This window comes from Pristis pectinata, chromosome 4 (genome assembly GCF_009764475.1).
Source record: "Pristis pectinata isolate sPriPec2 chromosome 4, sPriPec2.1.pri, whole genome shotgun sequence".
Taxonomy (NCBI): Eukaryota; Metazoa; Chordata; class Chondrichthyes; order Rhinopristiformes; family Pristidae; genus Pristis; species Pristis pectinata.
The window spans coordinates 21,367,033-21,386,111 of record NC_067408.1 but is presented as its reverse complement, the minus strand read 5'-3'; the positions used below and the strand labels follow the sequence as shown (position 1 = coordinate 21,386,111).

Below are 19,079 nucleotides of genomic sequence, written 5' to 3'. Positions count from 1 at the left end.
TAGGGTGTGAGTGATTCCCAGTCATGCATTTAACGCCATGTTCATATATGAAAGCTAAGATGAGCCTTAGACAAAAGCATGGCATTTGAGGATAGCAGACCCAATATCAGTGATCTTAATCTGCCTGCTTGGCATGAACCCCAAATAGAGTAAGCAAGATTTCATCCAGCATACTTACAATTAGAACTATGGGTACACAAGTTCCAGATCCCATTTTCAATTGCTTGATGGCCAAACAACAGCTAAAATAACTATTTGGTGTAGAACCAACTGTCTCCCCCTAAATGTCTTAAGCAAAACAATTATTTTTTTGTTATTCTTTCACGTATTTTGACACCTAAAGTTCTTAAAAGGTCTCACTTTGTGCTACATGTTAAGGAGGTATCATTCTTTTAAACAACAACAGCTGTGTTTCTGTTTGAGGCGTTTCACAAGAGGGGAATTATTTCCTTGTGATGTTCCTTCCTGAACCACAAAATAATGTGGTCGATTTCAGCTAAGTAAAATTCCTGCATTAATGTGTTACTTATTTAGAATCATTGTAACTTTAAAGTTAAGGTGAAATGAGCAAATGTGTGAAAACTTTCATTTCTAATCCTCTTTAGTAAGTTACAGTTTCAAGTCACGAATAATGGGATAGGTCACGTCTTTGATTATGGTTTTATTCTTGTTACAGGTATTACGACTGTCTTGACCATGACCACACTAAGCACGATTGCTCGCAAATCCCTCCCTAAGGTTTCCTATGTGACTGCTATGGACCTCTTTGTGTCTGTTTGCTTTATCTTTGTGTTTGCTGCTCTGATTGAATATGGGACCTTGCACTATTTTGTCAGTAACAGAAAGCCCAGTAAAGACAAAGACAAGAAGAAGAAGAATCGTGTATGTACCCTTACCATAATTATCTTCTTAAGGACAATTAATGATGTTAGTGTTTGAAAGCATGATAAAAAAATGTGCTGTTGTAAATGTTGGCATGAAAATGTTACTTCCAAACCTTAGTCATTGCTTTTTGTTGTAGCACTGATTACAATAAAGACCATAGTGCTGCTTTACATTGTTACCCTTTCTTAAAAAATGCTATTAGATGTGCACAAATATGTTAGTTTACAGTCTGAAGTAGGACGTCTTTTGCTTCTTGATTCTCACTTCTTCAGCCATTTAGAATAAAATGGGCATTCCATTTTCTAGATATGCTAAATGAATTGGTTGATCTAGCCATGTAGCAACAAGAAAATTGCAAAGTGTGCACTATTCAGATTTTCACCATAATGTTCCACTTTTGCTTCATGTTTACATCTCTACCAATCCCACAGTTGGACCTTAACCCTCATTACAGTTTTCAATATGTAGTGTAACTGATGAATCTATCATTTGATCATTTTAATCAGATAATGCTGAGTAAATCATGCCATCATACCTTTTAAGGATTTCATTCCAAGTAAATTTATGTGCATTTATCACAAACATATTTAAAAGAAACATTACTTATGCACAGTATAAATAAAAAGATGTGTTTAATGGAAATGTTCTTCACAAAACCAATTCCAAATGTCTTTCATGTAGTCTATGAATGAAGGTAAAATGTTACTCATTTTGGATCTCAGTTGCCTGTTCCACAATAAGTCTGTTTTTTCCTATCTGTTCTTTTGTGTCTTTACTTTCTTCAGCTCTATTTGCATTCTATTTATAATATCTCCCTTTAAGCATTCTTCTATTTTTTTTTAAAAACAGCTTCTTCGGATGTTTTCGTCAAAGGTACCTAATTTTCATTTTTACAGCAAAAAATAATTTTAAAATGGATTGTTATTTCTGTAGAAGAAAATATTCTTTGAATGTATGGCTCAGTTGTATAATCAATTCATGTCAGAGTAGTCACCAATGAGCTGAGGCTATTAGTGGGTTAGATATTGCTCCTCTTCAGCCAGCATTCCTGTAAGGAACTGTAGGCTGGCTGCAGTTGGTGGGTGTGTCATTACTGTGCCTGTGCCCTGCAACACTGGAGGTTAAATCCTGCCCTGGGTGCACCACCTAGTCCAGTGGTATTTCATGCTGTGGTGAGCTGAGGGACCAGATACATTATGGGTTTGGCCACTCAGTGTTATGCCAGTCAAATTTGGCACATCAGCTGACCTTCCCTAAAAATGTAAGTGAAAGTATTTATATTTTCACATTTTTTAATGAATCTTTATGTTTTAAGTTAATTTATGCAAATTGAATCTGGTTTGAAAATAATTTATTATTTTGTCATAATTTAGCTTTTTACGCATTTTTTCATTTCTTTAAATTAATTAACTGTTTTTCAACTGTTTCTCTATGCCTCTGATCTTCAGTGATGTTTGGAAACAATGAAATTTTTTTTGAGTAATTAGAAAGCCATCAGGACAGTCCACAGGCAAGGCCATAGTTTCCATCACCTGAAGGCTAGTCACTTCTCATTGACCAGTCTGCCTCCTGAAGTATCCACAATAGCAAAACTGGCAGGACGATGAGAGTTATATGTTTGCAAAATATAAGTGCTTTCACAGACATCCTGTGAGAGCGAATACAATGCATAATCTGGCCAAACGTCACAAGGAAAATGTACATCCTTCTGGAGAAGGGAAGGGTGTCACATTTTAACTGTTATTTGATTAGTTTTATTTTTTTTTCTAGTAGCTGACAGAACAGAACAGACTTGCTGGCTATAACCAAAACAGTGCCATCTTTTGGTATTGCTATTTGGCACTTAAGTCCACTTTATTCTTCTCTTCTACAATCCTGCTTGTGTATTTCTTAATCTCTCTGGGTATCTTTGTGGCCTCCAATGTAGCTGCAAGTCCTTCCATCTTTATAACTTTCTCTTCCTTTTGCTTTCTGAATATAACTGTTTTCTTGCAGCCATTGCAAATCAACTCTCCAATGTTTTACCCATTATATGGCACTTTGGATGATGGGAATGATTTCAGACTTGCCTGCTAAAATCACATCTAATTTCATATGACATCGTCGGACCCTGATTTGAATCCATTATATAGCATGCTTCTCTTTCCATGTGTTGTATTTCCATTCTCAATCAGCTGTAGAGTCAAAGTAGTTGTTGCCAAGTTTCCAAAGGGAATAAGATAAACAGATTTTTCCAATTTTAGTTGTGCTAAAATCATGGCCATTGTCAAAGAATTCTAAATTATTAGTGTTGAAATCATACAACTATTCCCAGAGAAAGGACTAGTGCCATAATATTTTATTCTACCATTCCATATTCCCACTGGTACCTTATCTCCTGACTTCAAATAATCTCTTTACTTACAAGGTAAAGAGTTTGTTAGTGCGTTAGTTATCATTGGTTCAGTCCAATAGCTAATTCCCAGTCACTTCTGGTTATCTAATCATGCAATTCAATTTTAAAAATGCACACTCAGTAAACAGTCATAATAATGGTCACACTTGAGAAAGATTTGAAGAAAGCACAGGTTTATGTGCATGGCTTCTTTACTACAGTTGGCAGAGTGGAGTTGGGGAAACAAATCAGCAAGCAGTTAAAGGTGTACATTATGCATACCAATATCGATCAATGAATGCATCATTTTCCATGGGTTTAGACTTGTGTGGAGCATAAACACTAGAATAGACCTGTCGGATCAAATTCTATGCTGTAAGTACCTTGTAATGTATGGATTTATAAAGCAAATAACAGGATTCATAGCAGAACAGCTGGTACAAAAAAGAAGGATTTGCAACTCTAAGTACCTTGCGTGACCTCAGGGTGGTTTACAAATCAATGAAGTACTTTTGAAATGTAGTTACTATTGAAATGTAATAATAGCTTGTAACAGCAGGAGCTGCAGACAGAACAGTTAAGTTTATCCTTCAACCTTCACTGAACCTTTTATGCATCCTCCAATTAGACTATGAACCAGTACCAGCACCAAAATCCAGAAATAACAATCTCATTAATGTCAGTTGCTGGGTTTATGGCTTATTGGAGAAGAATATCAGGAGTGGAAAGAGAATAATAAATTTTAAAAAATTAAACTTCAGAGTCTCTTTGAATAAAAACACAAGAGGTTGATTTTGAAGGGGTAAGCCCCATTTCAAATCCAAACAATATTTGCATTTTAATTGAAAGATCATTATTTGTGTATCAGTATAATATCAATAACCATTTAACCTATTAGGTTATGTTAATCCTGCAACTTTCACACTATTTTTATTATTTCCAATTTTGCTATAGAACATAGAGCATAGAACACTGCAGCACAGTACAGGCCCTTCGTCCCATAATGTTGTGCTGACATTTTATCCTGCTCTAATATCTATCTAACCTTTCCATCCCAAATGTTAACCCTTCCCTCCCATTTCTCTATCATTCATGTGGCTATCTAAGAGTCTCTTAAATGTCCCTGAGGTATCTGCCCCCACAACCTCTGCCAGCACCCACCACTCTGTGTAAAAAATGTACCTCTGAAATCCCCCTTATACCTTCCTCCAATCACCTTAAAATTATGCCCCCTCATGTTAGCCATTTTCGCCCTGGGAAAAAGTCTCTGTCTATCCACTCAATCTATGCCGCTTATCATCTTGTAGACTTCTACCAAGTCACGTTTCATCCTCCTTCTCTCCAAAGAGAAAAGCCCTAGCTCACTCAACCTATCCTCATAAGACATGCTCTCCAATCCAGACAGCATCCTGGTAAATCTCCTCTGCACCCTCTCTAAAGCTTATACATCCTTCTTATAATGGGGTGACCAGAACTGAACACAATACTCCAAGTGTGGCCTAACCAGAGTTCTACAACATTACCTCATGGCTCTTGAACTCAATACTCCGACTAATGAAGGCTAACACAACATATGCCTTCTTAACAACCCTATCGACCTGTGCGGCAACCTTGAGGGATCTATGGACGTGGACCCCAAGATCCCTCTGTTCCTCCACACTGCTAAGAGTCCTGCCATTAAACTTGTATTCTGCCTTCAAATTCAGTCTTCCGAAGTGTATCACTTCCAAAGTGTATAGCTGGTAGATCTGTGCAGGTAAGCTAACCTAAGATCAAATAGAAAATGAGGTCCATTTCAGTTAAATAATTATAACATTTTAAAATAGTAAGACATAATCACTTGCATTTTTAAGCCTCTTTAAGAACATTATATTATAAATTAAAATATTCTCTGAAAATTATTTTAAAGTACAGCATTATAACAATATGAATGTATTTCATATCATATTCATCTAAAGAATGATATAAATATTGCACTTTTTCAATCTAGAGAATATTTTGTTTATATGAAAAAGCTACAAAGAAATGTAATGGTTGATTTTCCACCAGGTACATTTCAATCTGGTACAATGCAGTCTGATCAAGCAAAAACAAACCTTGTGTTCTATTGTAATTAAACTATTTTCACACCCAGAATTATTTAATCATATGATTTACAACAGTGAATAGCAAAAACTATCAAATTCACATATCAGTCTTTTCATTGTACTATATACAACTGATGATCTCTTAGAATATAATGAGGCAGATTGCTATGTTCACTGCCTGGGTAATAATCTGAACAGAATGCTCACCTTTTATCAAACTCACCTGATTTTCATTCCAAGTAAATCCAAAAGACAATCTGTAGGTTATGAATGGACAAAAATTATAAATAGCTAATTTTCCATTGCCTCAAAGGATATACCCCAGTCTCAGTGACAGTTGACTGATCTACAAAGGAGCAAATCTTCCTGGCTATGGCCAATGGTTTTGAAGTGTTCCAGTGTTCAGCCACTTGCAATGAAGTAAGTTCCAAGTTTAAGCAGATTGCATAATCTCTACTACTGGACTCCATGTTGAGTCCAAGGGTGGATTCTGGTCCTATTGCAATTCCCTGGTGTGGGGATTCCCTAGGGATTCTCAGCCCACAGAATGGGAAATGAAAGGTTTATTTTAAGTTATTTTAGTTTTGGTTAATGTATTTAAGTTTTATTCTGTCTAAATGAATCTTATTTTTCTATTTTTGTGAAAATCATTTCTATGTGTAATTATTTATGTTAATTTTAGTACTTTTATTATGGAACCTCACAACTTTGACAAACTAAGGTCTGCCTACAGCATTACATTCTGTTGAATGCTGTCAGGTTGTTCTGGGCTCTGGACCTCAGAATGCACCCACCCACCCCCCCCTTCCCCCCCCGCCCCCCCAAGGTCGACACACTGTCTGGACCTCACATTCTGACTCCAGGCTGTGTTGAAACAACAAGGGTGATGATAGAAACAAATGTAAGGGTCATCTTCTAAATACCTTTCTCTACAATATTTGTGCAGGCACCTGAGCAGATAGAACTTATGAAAAATCTTAAATAAAATGATGTTGCAATTGCAATAAAAGGCAAACAAAACATCCCAGCAGAGATCAAATAGGAACATTACAAGAGTAAAATGTAATTTTTAATGCTTCAATTATCGAAAGACAGAAGGATTTGCAGCCGCATTCGTTACCACAAAGGTACCCAGAGAGATAAGTTAAGCACATGCAGGATTGTAGAAGAGAAGAATAAATCCCATCTGTCCCATTCCCCCTTTAATTTCCCTGTTCCTTGACAACTTATTCTTTCTCTCATGCCCATCAACTTCCCTTTGATTTTTTTGCCACTTACCTACACTAAGGGGTATGTTGCTGTAACGAATTAACCTACCGGAACTTCTTTGGGACATGGGAGACATGGGCGGCAACCAAGGTAGGATCAAGTCCAAGTTCCTGGAGCTGCTTACCTTGTTACATGACGCATACTGTTTCTGGCTGCTAAGCACACAACAATGAAAGTGAATACAAATTGTAATCTTTGGGCAAATATCAGAAAATAAATGAATGCAAATTCTTTTGAAAAAGAAGCAAAATAGTGGCCAATCACCTTAACTCAATGAGTGAAATTCATTGGGGGAAATGGGTTCTCTTGAAGATGAGTGTTCTGGTTCTTTAGTTTTCTGATGAATATGCTTCCATTACACTTGTCCTCATGATGATTTTGCCAACTGATTTGCCAAACGCCCTCTACAAATATCAATTAGGTCAGATCGAACAGGAACTGCTAAAACATCTTCTTGAATCTTACCAATTGATTTGAGAAATTAATACCATTTCTCATCCCAGTTGTTTTCTTATTACTGTCATCAGTCAATTGTAACTTTAGATAGAATTAATCCAGTATCTTTAATCTGTGTTCAATAACATCTGAAGTAAGCAATACTTTTTATAGTTACTTTCTCAAAAGGTGTGTTATTAGCATGAAAAGAACATTTTAGTTGAGCTTTGTGATAATATAATGAATTTATTTGAATGAAACTTCACATAATTTCAAAGTGCAATTGAAACCCAAGAAGAAATGGTCAGATGAAAGCTCTGCAGTCCTATCCCATTTTAGTTGCACATGGCGGTGGACAATTAAATAACAAAATAAGAGGAGGAAGCTCCATGGACACCCTCATGCTATGAGATGGCAGAGACCAGCATTTGAGTTCAAAAGGCAAAACTGAAGTATTCACAACCATATTCAGCCAGAAGTGCTGAGTGAATGACCCACCTTTGCTTCTTCCTGAGATTCCATCAGTCTACAACCAATTGAAATCACTCTGTACTGTATGTCTTCCGAAATAATTGAAAGCACTGGCCATAGAATCAAACAATACTCTGGCTATAGTACTAAAGACTTGCACTCCAGAACTAGCTATGTCTCTAAGCAACCTGTTCCAGTATAGGTACAACACCGGCATTCATCTGACAATGTGAAAAATTGTGCTGTTCACAAAAAGCAGGACAAATCCAAACTGGATAATTATTGTTGGATAAGCCCACTCTCAACAGCAAAATAATGGAAGGTGTTTTCAAGTGGCATTTACTCACAAATAACTTGCTCACCAAATCCCAGACTGTATTTCACCACACTGCTCCAGTTCTCATTACACTTGGACCAAAGAGCTGAATTTCAGGTATGAGGTGAGAGTGAGTTCCCTTGGTATTACCGTAACATTTGACTTAGTGTGGTATCAATGACCCCTGGTAAAACTGACATCAATGGGCATCAGTGGGAAAATACTCCCATGGCTGGAGTTATACCTAATAGCCATAACTTACTGGAGATCAATAATCCCAGATCCAAAACACCACTGCATGAATTCCTAATGACTGGGTCAACAATATAAGAAAAGATCAACATAATGTACTAATTTATTGTTCAGGAAAATCAGCACTTAAGTCAAAATATGATTTCACACCAACTGGGTTTGGAAGGTTTGGTCCCATTTTCAGACTTTGGTCAGAAGTGTCCTTGATTCTCGTCACCCAGAATTTATGATTTAAGATATTGCAGTTATGGAATAAAATGACTTAAAAAGGTCTGAAAGTGGGGTAAAACTTTAGAATGACTGTTTAGCCAGCGAGCACTACTTTTGTGCCACACCATTTTTACAATGATGTGGTATTATTAACAAAAGTACTTTACAAATATAAAATTCAAACACATCACAACAAGGAAGCTGTTTACTGATGCCTTCAAGAATGAGTGTGCTTATTAGTTGGACTGGGATGTGTAGTGAGTGGGATGGTCAGTGGCAGCATTTAGGAATGTGTACAGATTAATTGTGGAGTGTAATCATCACAAATTTATCAAGTGAGTTTTGAATTTATCCTAAAGGGCATCTCATTGAGATGATGGCATCAGCCATATTGAGCAATATAGCCAGTATAGTTGTTTATTGAATTGACATGTTTTTTTTCTCACAGTACCTAATTAAAGATTATTTCTGGAAATGATTATAGGCACCTACAGTTGATATTCGTCCTCGGTCATCTGCTGTTCAGATGAATAATTCCTCCCATCCACAAGAACGGGATGAAGAGTATGGATACGAGTGTCTGGATGGCAAGGATTGCACCAGTTTCTTCTGTTGTTTTGATGACTGCCGTAGTGGAGCATGGAGGCAAGGGAGGCTACACATCCGTATCACTAAAATCGACTCATATGCCCGGATCTTCTTCCCCACAGCCTTTGGTTTGTTTAACCTGGTCTACTGGGTAGGCTACCTTTATCTGTAAACTGGAAGAGCAGGCAGAAACATAGGCCTTATCTGCTGCTGATCCATTAAGATCACTTGTAAAAACACTTAACAGGAAAAGTTGTACACTTTTAAGTCTGTCTTACACAGATTGATGATTGAAAATTCAATGCATGTTTTTATTTCTGCGCCGAAATTGCTATGAATTACTTTTTTTAAAAATCTTTTTTGTCTGGAGGACTATTATAAATGAAAAGAATGCAGCTCATGAAACTCATTTACTTATCTGTTTTCTTGCCGATTGTACTTACTTATCCGTCCTCTTGGCACATGAAGTGCCAGTAAAGCACTTTGGAGATAGTTTTGCACTGGAATCATACTATGGATACCTACAGCTGTGGATCATTGCTCAGGACTACGCTCTCCTATTGAAGGGACAAGAAAGGAAAACACAAGCCTAAGCATACCAATCTATTCATGATTTCAAATATGTGTTTTGCTATGATTAAGTAAGTAAAGGATATTAAACATCTGTTTCTACAAAAAGGGATAGAGTGCAGTGAAGCCTCCTTTTGGCAGGGTTTTAAAGTTAAATCCAAAAATGTTGAAAAGCACAACATGCCTATTGGTTTCTCAAGCAAAATAGTAAATTAATAGGAGATGGTCCTCCATCAGCATTAACAGGACGTAATGATTAAAACTTAAAAGGTGATGGACCTGTTTTGTATTCCCAACTTCATTTTTATTTCCTTGTTATAAAACTTTCTGGCATTGTCCCCAAGAGGCAAAATTAATGATCTCTTCTTGTTGGGTCTAAACTTAATAAGAATTACTCATAAGAAGTGGTGGTTGATAAAGAAGGCTGAGTGTCATGAGTTTGAGTTTCACCTAAGCTCTATCTTCTTTAATTTGATCTTTTGCTTTCAATTGAGCTTCCTGCGTATAATGAACCATTGCCCAGCCAAGGGGGACAGGCTGGTACCTTGTTCCCAGGCCACTGTCTGTTCTGCACTATGACCAGGTGCAAGGAAACAAAGGTGGGAAAGAAATCCTTGGACCTAATCTAGTCAAAAACAAAAATGATGGAGGAACTCAGCCAGTCAATCAGCATCTGTGGAAAGAGAATCCTAATCTGGTCTGTTATTCACCTTGGAAAGGTCCCCGGTCTTTATGTAGTATCCTTGTTCTTGCCCTATTCATTATTTGAGATTAAAATATTTCACCATATAGGCAACACATATTGAGACTTAATTTGTGTTAACAAAGGTTACAAGTATTTGTCTCAGCACGAGTGTTGTATATATCACTACTGGTACCATAGTGCTAATGAAAGAAACACAAATGTACTTCCTGTTTTGAGACTGCTTGAGATCTGAGCTCAAGATTTCCTTACACACATGACACTTGCGCGTTGCACTGTAATGATGTTGATGCACATCTTGACAGTTTCATGTAAAGTTTTATACAATATCTGTAATTAAACAGCTGTAGCTGACTCATATGATGATACTAATAAAACTAAGGAATAGACTAATCAAGTCGTGACCCATTTTATCTTTTAACTAATTTGCTGCTATATGAATAATATTGATCGTAGTGGAATGCCAATGCTTTCAATGACAGGCAATCATTGCTCACCATTGATTTTTGGTTTATAGTTCAGCAATAGCTTAAAGCTTACATCACTTGTCTCTGAATTTTAACACTTTCCAAGGCAGTATGCAAGCCAGATTCATTAATAACATAGAACTTTGTATCATTCTGTTTTGAGAGAAAAGGACATTTATCAAGTTCAGTTTAACCACTTGGCTTAATGTTGAAGCAGGGTCTTTGGAGAACTTGATGGCCGAAAAATGCACCTTATGTTTAAATGATATGACATTCTTTGACCCCAGATTTGAAGTCTACTTGCATGGCAAGAGAAAAATCAATTGCAGAAAGAAGCCTGAATTGGATTATGTTTTTATTTAAACAAAAAGCATCCATGACTGCATTCAGAAATATAGTTTTTGCATTGGTACTCTGAAATATTCACATAAATGCAAATGCAGAGAACATATAATTGCTTAGTTTGATGTAATGAGCAATTTGTCAGAGCTGAATAGAATTACTAGGACCCGGTTTATATTTCTGGCTTTTCTGAGTTTATTTTTTTCAATTGATAATAGCTGCTTTGATATTATCTGATTGTAGTTATCAGGTTGTGCACTCATGGTAGCTTAAGCTTTCTTGTCTCAAGTGTGTTCAAATGAAACAAATATTTAAAGGGATATTTAAAGGAATATTATTTTCATGAAACTTTATTTATTTCCAAACACACAATGCAACAAAATTATCACATCCTGATCTGATCTCTAAACATTGGCCAAACTTATTGCACTAAATACTTTAGTAGCAATTCATCACAGTCGGTGTGCTTGGTGGAATGAAAAGATGTTTTGCAAGGCAATAATACAAGTTAGAAGAGGGAAGAGAAGGAGAAAGTGTAAGGGGAAAGGCAGAGGCTCTCTGCACCAGGGGTCTTCTGTGAGCAGTTTTACATACTCCTCATCAAGGAACAATGGTTGAGGAGTCTTCACTTCTCTGAGATAGTGCCAACAGAAATGTGCCATATGCTTTTGCCACAACTAGGCACTCAGAACAGGGCCATAACCACATTGCCAGCAACAGTGAAGCAGTGAAGGTGATCATGCCATCAGCTTCAATGCTTCAGAACTTTTCCTGTCCATAACAGGGAAATATTTTACAATTTTTCAGCACATCCCCTCTGTTCAAAGAAGTCAGTAGACAGCAAAAGGACATAGGTTTGTCAGGATCTCAGACTTCTCTATGGTGCAGGCCCTTTTGAGTGCTCCTATATCACCCTAAGGCTGCAACTTGAGAACCCAGAGGTATTCAGGAATTGGAAACAGTTACACCCTCTGAATGTCCATTTAGTTTGTAACCTCAGGTAGGAGAAGATCATGATGGCCTATCTATGATAGGGAGAAGTCATGACTCTTTATCTTATGACAGACCATTTTACCCTCTGTCTTTTGAAGTGTTTTGCATTTGCCTTCATTGATAGAAATTATTGGTAGATGAGCAATGGAGATGTATTTCATTGAGCAATGTGTGAGGCTATTTATGCAGTTATTGAGATATGGCAGTTAATGATGTATTCCCTGGGTTTTCCTACACCTGTGAAGTCAGTTAGATTTCTTAGTTATGACATCTCACATTTACCTAATGTCTGTTTCCTGCCAGGAAGGCTTCTTAGCTTTGGGTAGGGGATCTTTTCCACTTTGTTTACCAAGGCCTCCAAAGCCACGTCTGGAAGTCTGAGAGTCCACTCTCACCATGTTCTGTCATTCCCTCTAACGTAGGTGAACTTAGTTTTACCGTAAGATTGCTTCCCCTTTAAGAGTTGAGGTTGGCTTGATTATTGCTGTCTGTCTACCTTGAGCCAACAATAGTCATTATCAAAACTGAACTAATTAATTATACACTTACAGCTGGAGCACAATTAATGACATAATGTGGGTTAATCATCCATCATGATTTTAGCTCACATTTTCTGGTGCTAACCAATTTAGACCTCTAGGTTCATGTATGAAGATTATCATTTGGTTTAGGCATTGGCAACCTACTGGTGTTCTGATGTGAGCAGTGGGAAAAAAGGGAAATAAACTTTGGGCAAAAATGCCTTAGTTATTGAAGTAGATATTAATCAGCATCTTCTTTGTGCAACATTCTTTTACATCTTGGTGGTTACAAAGTTGACGTTTTAATTTGTAATACAGATAGCTCCCAAGAACCAGCATTTGAGGTTGTCAGCTAGCCTGAGCAAGGTACCATTAAAATCTTGGCAGTCAGCAACATATTTTATTAAGCATATCAGATTTAAATCATTTTATATATCCTCATCAGGAACAGTCCAATTTATTGTCAGTAACCGTTGCCCTGTGGTGCACAAGATTGAATAAAACATCAGTCTTGTCATATTTAGGGAATTCCTCCATTGGCTATTCTAGCAGATATCTTCATGGAGTTGTGTAATGTATATACCCCCATGATTGCTAAATCTCTTGTAAAATAACATATAGAATAATAAGCAGGAATCATGGTGAGCTCTAAAAGGTGAATTTAGTTTATCAGTGTTTCTTACCAAACTGTGCACATCTGCATGATAATTCACATATTATTAAGTAATCATGCAATAATGTCACATTTTTACATCAAAGTCAAAGTCAAGTTCATTGTCATATGCACATGTATGCACAGGTGTAAGGAAAATCTTATTTGCAGCAGCATCACAGACACATAGCATCATATAAACAGCATTCACAAGAAAAACATAAATTAAACACAATTTTTACAAGAAAACACAATTAGAACAAAAAATACAAAGTCCATCTTACTGCAAAGTGATCAAAGTTGTCCTAGTGTTGCTAAACTGTAGTGATTAGGGTTGTTTCAAGATCCGAATGGTTGAAGGGAAGTAGCTGTTCTTGAACTTGGTGGTGTGGGACTTCAGGCTTCTGTACCTCCTTCCCGATGGTAGCCATGAGAGAATGCATGGCCCAGAAGGTGGGGGGGGGGGGAATCTTTGATGATGAATGTTGCCTTCTTGGGGCAGCACCTCCTGTAGATACTACTGATGGTAGTGTGGGGAGTGGGGTGATGTGCCCGTGAAGTATTGGGTTGAGTCCACTACTCTCTGCAGCTTCTAATGTTCCTGCACATTTGAATTGTCATACCAGACCATGATGCAACCAGTCAGGATACTTTCAATAGTACATCTGCAGAAGATAGTTAGAGTGTTTGCTGACAAGCTAAACCCCCTTAACTTCCTAAGGAAATAAAGATGCTGGCGTGCCTTCCTTGTGATTGCATCTATGTGCTGGGCCCAGAAAAAGGTCATACGATATATTAACTCCCAGGAATTTAAAGCTGCTGACTCTCTCATTGCCGATCTTCCAATGTAGACTGGCGCATGTTCGCCCTCCTTCCCCTTCCCGAAGTCAACAATCAGCTCTTTAGTTTTGCTGACATTGAGCGAGAGTTTATAGCACCACTCAACCAAGTGTCCTATCTCACTCCGGTAAGCTGACTCATCATCACCTGTGATTCGTCCAACAACAGCAGTCTTGTTGGTGAAGTTGAAGATGGCATTGGAGCTGTGCTTAGCCACACAGGCATGTGTATAGAGAGCAGAGCAGGGGCTAAACATGCAACCTGTGTTGATGGTCAACAAGGAGGAGATGTTGATCCCAATCTTCACTGTGAGGTCTGCCGCTGAGAAATTCGAATATCCAGTTGCAGAGGGAGGTACAGAAGCCCAGGTCTTGAAGCTTGATGATGAGTTTGGGATGATCGTATTGAACACCTGTCTGTAGTCAATAAACAGCAGCCTGATGTATGAGTTCCTGTTGTCCAGATGGTCCAGAGCAAAATGAAGAGCCAGAGAAATTGCATCTGCTGTTGACCTGTTGTGACAGTAGGCAAATTGAAGTGGATCCAAGTCATCTCTGAGGCAGGAGTTGATTCACACCATAACCAAACTCTCGAAGCACTTCATTACGGTTGATGTAAGTGCTACTGTACGGTCGTCATTAAGGCAGGTCACCACGCACTTCTTGGGCACCAGTACAATGGTTGCCTTCTTGAAGCTGTTAGGAACCTCAAACTGCAGAAATGAGAGGTTGAATATGTCTGTAAATACTCCAGCAGTTGGTGCACACTGACCTTTAGCACTCGGCCAGGTACGTCATCTGGACCAGATGCCTTTCTGGATTCACCCTCTTGAAGGATGCCCAGATGTCAACCTCAGAGACTGAGATTACAGGGTCATCCGGAGATGTGGAGGCACATGAGAGTGTGTCACAGTTCTCCCTATCAAAGCGTGCATACAAGGCATTGAGCTCATCCAGGAGTGATGGGTCATTGCTATCTCACACTCCTTTTTTTTTCCCTGTGAAATAAAAGAATGAAATTATTTTGAAAACACTTACAAATTTAACTGATTAACTGGGTTTTAAATTCTCTTTGGTTATTATAAATGTTGCTTGTAGATTCCAGAGACTCAGTAGATGTTGTTGATACATTGGTGGATTCATTGAAAGTGTCAATTCTTGACCATCTTCAACCATATTGTGTTTCAGCCTTTCTATGACAATTGTCAGACTCAATGTAGAGGTGTATTCAAACTCACAATCTTCCTTTGTATTCTCTTGGGCATCTCATGCTAAGATTAAATGGTCCACATTAAGCTTTCACCCACTCTTAATAGATAACACTTTGGAAGTAAATATATCCGCAATCACTTCAACCTACTTTCTCAACTCCGACCTACCTGTTTGTGTCAGTGCATAAACCCTGTCATCTTATCTGAACATTTTTCCTAATACAACTGAATACAGAAAATTCTGGAAATATTCAGCAGGTCAAGGGGGATTTGTGAAAAGAGAAACATAGTTGATATTTCAGCTCAATATTCTCTCAGTAGAAATAGGAAAAAGTAGCAATTGAACCTGTTATATGTTGAAGTGAATGGGGAGGGGTGAAGAGAACAAAAGGAGTGACTGATAGGGTGGAAAGCAAGAAAGACTGAATGACACAGAAGCGGCAGTGCAGAGAGAATGGCGAAGGCTTGTTAATCACAGCTCAGCTATCTGGAACAGATACCATAGAAGGAGATGAATTAGGACAGAGGAGCAAGAACAAATAAACAGTACTGGAACTGTGCAATACGGAACATTCCATTTGCTAGAAATCAGAAATAAATTATAATACTGGAAATACTCAATAGGTCAGGCAGCATTTGTTGAGAAAAAAACCTGAGATAACATTACATCAGAACTGGCCAGTTCTGACACAACTGAAAAGCTAGCTACCTGAAACTGTTGAATTTTTGCTGAGTTTTGGGTGCTGTAATGTGGTAGCTGGAAAATGAGATGCTGTTTAGTGAGTGTACGGTGATCTTTGTTGGAACAGGGCAAAGAATCCAAAGGCAGAAAAATCAGAGTAGGAGTAGGATAGAGAATTAGAATGACAGGTAACTAGAAGCTCAGGTTCAGCCTTGTAGATTGAATAGTGTTCTGCAAAACTAACACTCAACCTACATTTGCTTTTTCCAATGTAAAGAAGATGACATTGTTCGCACTAAATGGTTTGCACTAAGTAAGAACATAAAACATAGAACAGTACAGCACAGGAACAGGCATTTCAGCTTACAGTGTGTGTGCTGAGCATGATGCCAAATTAAACTAATCTCTTCTGTCTGCACAAGACCCATATCCCTCCATTCCCTGCATATTCATGAGGCTATCTAAAAGCCTCTTGAATGCCACTATCATACCTGCTTTCACTACCACCCCTGGCAGTGCATTCATAGAAGTACAAGTGAATTGCTACTTCATTTTGGAAGGAGATATTGTCTGCCTGGATGGTGAGAAAGGAAGAGGTAAAAAGAAAGTCATTGTACCTCCATGACTCTGAGAAAAAGGAGTAGGTATTGGTGGAAATGGAAGAGGGAAGTGGGTAGTAGAGAGATAGGTTGCTTTAGAAGGTTGAAAGAAGAGTGAAGAGGAAGATATATTGTTGGTGGCATCATGGAGTCATAGAGTCATAGAGTTACACAGCACAGAAACAGGCCCTTCAGCCCACCATGTCTATGCCAACTATCATACCTACCTATAATAATCCCACTTGCCTGCATTAATTCCATATCACTCTTTGTCCTGTTCATTCAAGTACTTGTCAAGATGCATCTTAAATGTTGTTACTGATCTTGCCTTGACCATCTCCTCTGGCAGCTCATTTCAGATATTAACTACTCCTTGTATGAAACATTTACCCATCAGATCCCCTTTAAATCTTCACCGTCTCACCTTAAACCAATGTTCTCCAGTTTTAGACACTCTTACCATGAAAACATTCACTGGCTATCCACCCTATCCATGCCTCTCATAATGTTATATATCTCTATCTTGTCACCTCTCAGCCTCCTTCACTCCAGGAGATAAAGCCCTAGCCTATTCCATCCCTTCTGATAATTCAAGCTCTCCAAACCAGACAACATCCTTGTGACTCTTTTCTGCACTCATTCAACGTTAATCACTGCCTTCCTATAGTATGGCAACCAGAACTGCATATAATAATCTAAGTGTGGCCTATCCAACATTTCGTATATCTGTAATATGACACCCCAACTCGTAATCTCAGTGCCTCAGCTGATAAAGGCAAGTATGCCATATACATTCCTTAGCACCCTGCCCATCTGTGTTCTAGTTTTCAGGGAACTATGTACGTACCCCAAGGTCCCTCTGTTCAAAAACACTCCCCAGGGCCCTGTCATTCGCTGTGTTTGTCCTGCTCTGGTTTAATGTCCTTACTTGTCTCAGTTAAACTCCATTTGCCATTCCCTTGCCCACTTTCCCAACTGATCTATATCCTGTTGTAACCTTAGACAACTCTCTATGCTGCCTACTATACCACCAATTTTGGTGTCATCTGCAAACTTACTGATCATGCCTCCTATATTCTCATCCAAATTGCTACTTAGGTGAAGTGAAGGACCTGATGCATTGGATACCCAGGTTTACATGTGCAGTTTGTTTCCATAGAAAAGCAGAGCTCCACGTTAAAAAGCTCTGCACATAAAAATTATACCTGTCTGTCACTATTCCCATTGTGGCTCCCTACATTACAATATGGAAAAGCCCCTCTGCTGCATTCCACTCCTCTGCTCTATTTCCCAATATGCAGGATGTTGTACCATTTAATTGCAAAGAACAATAAAAAATCAAAAGATAAAAATACATATGATTTTAAAATGAGGTCTCTCCTCTGTTGATGATCCTTTGTCCAGTTAATTGTCACTCTTTAAACTTACTTCACCTGAAGCCTACACTTGAACCACTCTCTAGGCACTGCCAGTTTATCAGATATTTCAAATCATCTTCAAGTGCTGTTTAAACAAGAGGTAAGAGCCTTATGTTAATAGGTAAGGCAACTTCAAAATGCACTTTGGATCCATTTGGGTGAGAGTTTGTACATGATAGCTTTGGCAGCTACTTGCTCCCAACTTCAGCTTGAACTGGTGACAGTGAGAGATCAATTGTTTTGTATTACAATAACACCAATTAATCTTTTTTATTACAATAATACCATTGCATAGCTTAACTGAACTCTAATCAATGCAATCTACCCATTATTTGACTAATTGTATAGTTATGTGCTTTCTGTGTAATTTATTGTGTGTAAATAAACTAACCAATTTATTTTAACTGTGTGACTACATAAAGATCACTGCCTAGAAATCGGAGCTCATTCTTTTTTGGCAATGTAGGGGGAGAGGACCTGTATCATCAGTGCATCAGGCTGACCCTTCATCCTGAAATCATGTTCACTATATGATGTTGGTGCCACGAATGGCCGCATACCTCTGTGATGCAAGGAATCATTCTCTGGCAGAGATCGTAGCTTGGAACTCTGTTGTGAATTAAACAGGAAGGCAGGAATAAGGCACAGGAGACCTGGTAACGCTGCATCAAAAATACCGAGCAATTAAAATTGAGGCTGAGAGATACAGAGAGAAATACATATGCAAATTTTGGGCATCCCTATACTGACATCTCTTTTCAACTTACTGTCAGATTTATTCTTTGTTTTATTGTGTGTATAAAAAAAAGTTAATAGGTCACACTGTTAAAAGTCGTGGTATGCCAGCAACTGCAAAAATTGCCAGTGTATACCAGATGACATTAGATTCATGTCCAGTACTGGCTAAATATCAGGTATAGCAACAAGTAAAAATAATCGGGAGCTTGATAGTCATTGTGGACTCAGTGGGCCAAAGAGCCTATATCCGTGCTGTACCTTTGTATGACTCTATGACTGTCTGACTCTTCAGTTGATCCAGAATGATTGCTAATGCAAACTAATGTGTGAAAAGCAACTATAAGTGTAAATTGAAAGTAAAAAACAATGTGCATGTTGGTCCAATTTCCAAGCATGCAGTTTTGCTCTATAAGTGATTATTTTGCACTGCATATGAACAATCTCATGTGAGTGTGTT

General features: G+C 38.1%; 1 protein-coding gene across 3 annotated transcripts in view; it reads left to right on the top strand.

Annotated features, from left to right (window-relative positions):
- The window catches only part of LOC127569067 (gamma-aminobutyric acid receptor subunit gamma-2), a 73,650-nt gene extending 63,120 nt beyond the window's left edge, over positions 1-10,530 (top strand). For all 3 annotated transcript variants that reach the window (XM_052013365.1, XM_052013364.1, XM_052013366.1), the window contains 3 exons: positions 677-882; positions 1,735-1,758; positions 8,784-10,530. In XM_052013365.1, coding sequence (XP_051869325.1) covers positions 677-882; positions 1,735-1,758; positions 8,784-9,059 — 506 coding nt within the window. In that variant the 3' untranslated portion in view covers positions 9,060-10,530. The remainder of the gene's footprint in view (positions 1-676; positions 883-1,734; positions 1,759-8,783) is intronic.
- The last annotated feature ends 8,549 nt before the right edge of the window (positions 10,531-19,079 follow it).